Genomic DNA, 6,737 nt, shown 5'->3' with positions numbered 1-6,737 from the left:
TCACTAAAAGAGCCATTTTCATTGTTACTGTGACTCACCAATGGCAATCAAATTTCTGCCATTAATAAAGTTGACATATCTTCACGGTTTTATTCAATAACAGAGAATTAGAAGAAATTGCATCTCAGCAATGGAGTTACTGCATTGACATCAGAAAACATCGTCGACACTCCTAATCAACTTGATTAAGTGGTTTAAGTGAGACGACGTGATCCAATACCCAGACTTCAAAAAGAACTGGCACTAGTCTTAACTGCACCTGTCAAAACTAGCGGCCGAACCTTGCTGAAACAGACTTGGGAACGAGACTGATTGCACTTGAAGATTTCTCTAACTTTGCAATCTCCTCCACGGCCTTCAACACTTGCTCAGAACTAGTTTCCAACACTTGGCCTCCAAATATAATCTCGTCTAAAAGCATATGCATCTGCATAAAGCATACATAATGAAATTCCCAAATACACAAATCAGGATATGTATGTATAGCCTTCATTAGTAACAGAATATAATAAAATATGCTCAACTGCAAATTTCATCATAGAAAATAAGAGCATGGTCCAGTTGAGGAAATTTCAATACGGTAATTCTATAGCCCAGCAAGCCCCAACACCTGCATCAAAGAAAAGAACAACCAAAATTTCCTAGCAGAAGAATCTAACGATACACAAAACTATATGTATCCAGAATATGATACACATGTATGGCAGATCACTGTATTCTTCAGTGACCATAGAACCTTTGAATTAGCTTGGCCTGAATGCACAACAGAATATAATACTAAAGTAAACCAAAGAACCAAGTACCTCATTCCCTGACCCATTTCCCAACAAAATCATTCACTAGACTTTACGAAAGGACCTAATGTTGACATTGATATTACTGTGACTTTTAGATTCCAACATATCAATGGAGACCTTTAGGCTTTCTTGAGGCCATGAGTTCATTCCATTTGACCCTTTACCAACTTTTGCTTTGTCTTACATTCTTACAGTTGTTAACTGAACTTCAACTTTCACATTAGCCGTGGTATCACTTCTCCCACAGTAATAAAGTTATGCTCATTTTGGTGAGTTGGATCTTAAGTTATGAAAACATTTCAGTGAAATGTTTCTACATATATTCAAGTTTGCTCCCCCTTCCCTCCCACAACATTAAATTACAGACAACTGAAATATCATGAAGACTCAATATATGTAACAGTGTACAAGCGACAAGGCCCACAGGTAAGAATCAAAGAATTATATATGACAAATTAGAATCTGTTCGCACCACCTTAGCAATGAGAGACACCATTATGCTGGCACTATCAGAAAGTGGATGGTTGTGAAACCATCTTTAGCAATGATAACTTAAAACTGGAAGCAAGTTTATAAGAAGGGCTTCCATGGGAAGTGACTGGGCCTTCTTTGAGGTAATAATGAGAAATGGAGGGGTTGGGGTGGATGAACTCCCCAAAAAAAAGAAAAAAGAAAAAAAAAAAAAAAGAGAGTCAGTTTTGCTCAAATTCAATTCACTTGTGCATCAAGCCTTAATCAAATAGTTTGGGTTGGTTTTGGTGAATTTTGCTAATAATCCTTATTAATGACTACTTCTAGTATTAGTGCAAGATCTTCCATATTATCTCTTACAAAGCCAATTTGCTCAAATTTTGTTGACATGCACATCATGCCTTATCCAAACTATTTAGGATGGCTTTAGTGAATTCTCATTTGCTTCATTACTATCAATGACTGCTTGCAGCATTCTTGCAAGATCTTCCATATTGTTTCTCACAATGCCAATTTTGCTAAAATTTCATCTACATGCACATAAAGCTGATCCAATTTGTTTGTGTTTACTTGAGTGAATCTTTATTTTTTTTAACCTTTCTTATCAATGATGACTTCCAATGCTGCTGCAATATTTTCCATATTCTTGCTTACATATTTCTGATATGTGCTGTCCACCTTTCTGCCTACTAGGCCCTTCGACACATATTGGAACAACTCACCCTATAGCAGTTTCCTCACGTCTCTACTGCAAGTGCCAATGCCATCCCAATCATTTCTTCATCAGTGCAACTCCTATGGCTCCTCTAGCATATGCATTCCCAACTCTGTCCTTTCTAGATTTACCAAACATACAACTCAACGTTCCCTTTAATGCCATGTGCTTCTTCACTTGAATCCTACTTATTGCCCAACACTTCAATTGAATCCTACTTATTGCCCAACACTTTGAAATGTTCTTAAGGATCAAGATGTCAAGAATTCTCCTATTCCACTCCACTGGAACACCCCAAAAGATCACTTGAGGAATCAAGGTTCCTTTGCCAATGCAACCAATTTGAAAACTTTACAAGCATTACCAACAAACAGACATTTCCCTAATTAGAAACCAATGCATACTCATTGACTTTAGGATTGCAGCTTTCACTTGCCTAACCACGATGAAAGAGAGAAGGTGCTTGACATATGAACATCCTCTCAACACAAAACAAAAAGTGGTTGCATTTCTAGCAATAATTATATGTTAGATTCCTCATTTAAGTTGCCATCTAACAAATGGCTTACTGCACACTTTAACTCCAAACAAATGCCAATCAGGTCTTTAAGATATCCATCACTCTCAACTATAAGAATGGATATACAAGCATAGTGAAATCCAAGGTTAAATCACAAGGTCATTTAAAAGTCTTCCTGTAGAAAGTAAGTTTCAGAAACCATGCTTCAAAGATCTACAGCCATGCATGTCGATTGACAAATGATATATGTCTTTTCTGTAAATTAAGTGGCGGTCAGATATAGAAGATCTTGCTATAAGTTAATGAGTTTATCATTTCATGCTTCGTCTATCAAGAATTATGAAAACCAACCTTGTTTGTCTCCATTGAAGCAAAAAACAATCACCCATTTCCCACGCAGTTTTATTTGTATGTTTAGTTATTTAGCATTTTGTGTGTGATAACAGTATCATAAATTATAGAGATAAAAATGAGAATGGGATCATGGATCAAGCATCTTCTATTCCTCATGACTAGTTTAGACATGCTATTTCCTTGTAACTTTGTCAACAATGATGTAAGTATGCTGAATTTAAGATTTCTTTGCCTATCTTTTGTTATGATATTTCTCTATCTTTCTATTTTTCATTTTATATATCTTAAAGGATCAAAAAAAAAAAAAATTATGGTGTGCGGTGTGATGAATGCATTCCTGGTAGTTTGAGTGAAAAAAAATTATAAAAATGAAAATATTCCACAACATCATATGCCTCAAAAACTTAGGCAATAACAAGGATTCAAGAAAACAAGTTAAATGTAACAAAAATAAGAATGCTGAGAAAAATGTGTGGTATATTAGACTTAGGAATTACTACATCAGAGAATCTAATTAAGCTGAAGACAAACAGAGAACTGATTGTGATGGTGGGCCTGCAGGATGAAGATCTGAGGGCAAACCAAAAAGGAAAACATACTCCTCTCTTCTTGACAGATTTTGGGAGATGAGTGGAAGAGCTAAGCTAACATGGTTGCAATTGCACTAACAACATAGATAGCCATAAATATGAGCAACTGGAAAATGAGCATTCATAAAGCTGGGCCCAAGATACAAAGCTTAATTGTTACAGGTATATATAGTGCTAGTTCATATCATTCTGCCTTTGTAACTCATTTACTGACAAAATAAATTTTAATTCTCCTACTGTTGCTTTCATCTGTTTCCATGTTCCAAGTTTTCTTAAACTTCAGTTAAAAGCCCAATGCACTACATTTAGATAAGCATGCAGAGGCTAAGACAATCCTTTTACGGTCATCTAGTCAAATATGTCAACTGGCTACCTACATGAAACAACTAAATAGACAGGCAGAAAATGCTGAGAAAGGTAGCAACAGCCAATAATGCTACCTTGTTGAAATTGAACACCATGTCCAGCTCACATACATTCTTGAAGCATCTGTCCAGTGTCTCAACGAACACTGCAAGCCACACAATTTAATTAGATCCAATATCTTCAAAAGAAAGTTAGGTAATATCCTGTAGGAACCTAAAAAACATTCTACATCAGTGCTCAGTCATAAATTACAAGGAATAGTTATAAGACATGGCTTTTTAATGCACAATATGAAAGCAACAAACCATGCACTGCTCGTAGCAGTCCAAGTTCCATGCAAGAGCAAAAGGCACAGGATTGCACGAAACAATCTTCACATAAAAAGCTTTTGACTTACCTTGTATAAGATCAAGCATAGCTAGCTCATTTTCAGCACTATCAAACACAAAAACAAAATACAAAGTGGCAAAATGCTTGTACACCAGCTGAGTACCCTGCAAATAAGATGAGTCAAAGAATATGCGGATATTAGATAAGTGATAACCATTCAAAGGTTTATGACAAAAAGATGGGTTCTTGTACACAAACAGATGCATCAAGGGGTTAATCATCAGCTGAATTCTAGATCAAGTTTAAGCATTGTTTACATCAAATTCTACAATCTTCGACGCAAGATTTTAGAAAAAAAATATTAGGGATGAGTACATTATAGATTGCAACCGATCTATCTCTCCACTTTTTGATCTCAGTATCTTCACTCAGTGGTGATTGCATGTTTAAAAAGGTCAAATTATGATAACTAATTGTGGACACATAGGGAATGAAATCCCAGAAAGAGAAAATGTAGAACTTAAAAGCAAGTGAAAACTTAACCAATTAGCATGCAACTACTCATCAAAAAAAGAAAAGTCACTTATTTTCTTCGGACTCAGTGGAGACAGCATAGGACATCAAAATCCGCAATAAATAATACAGGCATACCGGGCCAAAGATTGCGTCTGCCTCGACGAAGTTGCTAACGTTGTCTGCTCTCTCGGATAAAACTGCGACGGGATTAGACCGAGATAAGGAACAAAGAAGCCCTAAAACGAGTAAAGGTGAGATTTTTACGGAACCATTCGATGGACAAGGGACTCGGGACCTCCATAGACGCTGCGGATCAACTCTTGCTGCTTCTCCGGTGGCTGGGATTTAAATGATAAGAAGAAGAATGAAGGAAACGAGAAGGGAAGGAGGGCAAAAAATTAGGGGAAGCAATCTAATGGAAAGGAAAAACCTAGAAGAGGGGAAAGGGAACCTGGAAGTCATAGAACTTGACAAGGCGGGGCTTGCCCTGGGTGTTCATCACTATCACCGCCCGAATCATGGCTTCCAGCTGGCAGACTTCGCGATCGGAGACGGCACCTCCGCTACGTTATGTTCTGCTCTGCCCCGATCGGCGCTAGAATGGGGTGGAGGGAATAGAGGGAAGGGTAGAAAAGATGTAAGAACTAGCTTCTAAGAGAAATGAATATGGTAGCCATGAGTAAAAGAGAAGCGCCTGTAGCTCAGTGGATAGAGCGTCTGTTTCCTAAGCAGAAAGTCGAAGGTTCGACCCCTTCCTGGCGCGAAAAGGGTTTAAGTTTTGATTTTTGTCTATAACGATCTTCTTCCAATATTGATCTTCTCCTTCTTGATAGAAACATTCTTCCCTCTTCACCTCCACAATGATGTTACTTAGAATTTTTCTCTAAAAAATTCTTCTATTTTTAATTTCAAAATTCAATAAAAAGAATAAATTAAAATAAACTCAAATGGAAGGATAGCTTCTCTTCCTCATCAGAGTTTTGATTGATCTTGTTGCGGAAGATTTCCGACCGTGTACGGATACGATTGAATAGATTGGAGACCATCGGAGCGATGTTCCTGCAAAACAAGTTCCGACCGAAGTTGGCTCTAATGAGGACCCTCCGACAATCAAGTCAGGAATCTGACACAATAGAGAAAATCAAGTCAGGAATCTGACACAATAGAGAAGAAAGAGAGAAAACTACAAGAAAGCATAGGGTATATTAAGCACATACGAGGCATACTTGAGAATCTCCTTTTTTTTATCTCTATTTATAGGGAGATTGGTAACGATAAGCCATACAGATTGCGTCACATGTGTTGTTGATTGGTGGATTTTTGTCTGGCGTGTTGCTGGTAGGAAAAGAGATGTGACTTCGATTGAATAGACATGTGGGCGGCGAGTGAGATGGCAGTTATGTGTTTTTACTTGATATGCTTTAACCAAAAATCACAAGTGACCCTTCCACTTGCCTTCAAAAGAATTGGCTGTTGTCCGATGTCCGATCCCTCTTCTGATGTCGAAGTCTGGGGACTACTAAAGATCCATTATTTAAAGGAATCGATTAGAGGGGAACCGGCCACCTCATCTGGGTTCGCCAACCCATAGGCTGATGGAGATTGGATTTGGCGATAGGGGCACGGGCGTCGAAGGATTCACTGTGGAATTCTATTTGGAGGATCAGTACAGTAGGGGCCAGCCTTCTCAAAAAAGTAAGTTGTAATAGTAAAGGATTTTTTCTTATTGAATTAATCGATCCACTTGATATCGGATATTTATTTTCGATTTGACATGGCACTATTCCAAAAAAATTTTTGACATATTTTATTTTATTATAATTATGAGAATCAATCCTTCTCCTTCTAGTCTTGTGGTTTACATACTTAAAGAAAAAAACCTAGGGCTTATCGCTCAAATTATTGGCCCAGTATTAGATGTCATTTTTTCCCTCACGCAAGATGCCTAATATTTATAACACTTGGTAGTTAAGGGTTGAGATACTGTTAGTTAGCAAATTAATATGACTTGTGAGGTATAACAATTATTAGGAAATAATCGAGTTAGAGCTGTAGCTATGAGTGCTACAGATGGTCTG

The 6,737-nt window shown here is 37.4% G+C and overlaps 1 protein-coding gene and 1 non-coding gene across 2 annotated transcripts; one reads left to right on the top strand and one right to left on the bottom strand.

The window, feature by feature from the left end:
- LOC105058157 (AP-3 complex subunit sigma) lies at positions 1-5,283 on the bottom strand. The gene is made up of 6 exons (XM_010940992.4): positions 5,111-5,283; positions 4,955-4,997; positions 4,795-4,856; positions 4,211-4,307; positions 3,888-3,958; positions 1-427 (listed from the first exon to the last, which is right to left on the bottom strand). Exons 1-6 carry the CDS (start codon positions 5,177-5,179, stop codon positions 269-271), a joined length of 501 nt encoding a protein of 166 aa, XP_010939294.1. The 5' UTR covers positions 5,180-5,283; the 3' UTR covers positions 1-268.
- Positions 5,284-5,349: 66 nt separating this feature from the next.
- On the top strand, positions 5,350-5,422 carry TRNAR-CCU (transfer RNA arginine (anticodon CCU)). Its single transcript has one exon. It is a non-coding gene; the product is annotated as a tRNA-Arg (tRNA).
- The last annotated feature ends 1,315 nt before the right edge of the window (positions 5,423-6,737 follow it).

Source organism: Elaeis guineensis, chromosome 15 (genome assembly GCF_000442705.2).
Source record: "Elaeis guineensis isolate ETL-2024a chromosome 15, EG11, whole genome shotgun sequence".
In the NCBI taxonomy this organism is placed as follows: Eukaryota; Viridiplantae; Streptophyta; class Magnoliopsida; order Arecales; family Arecaceae; genus Elaeis; species Elaeis guineensis.
The sequence above is the reverse complement of the archived record's forward strand: the minus strand, read 5'-3'. Positions and strand labels throughout refer to the sequence as shown.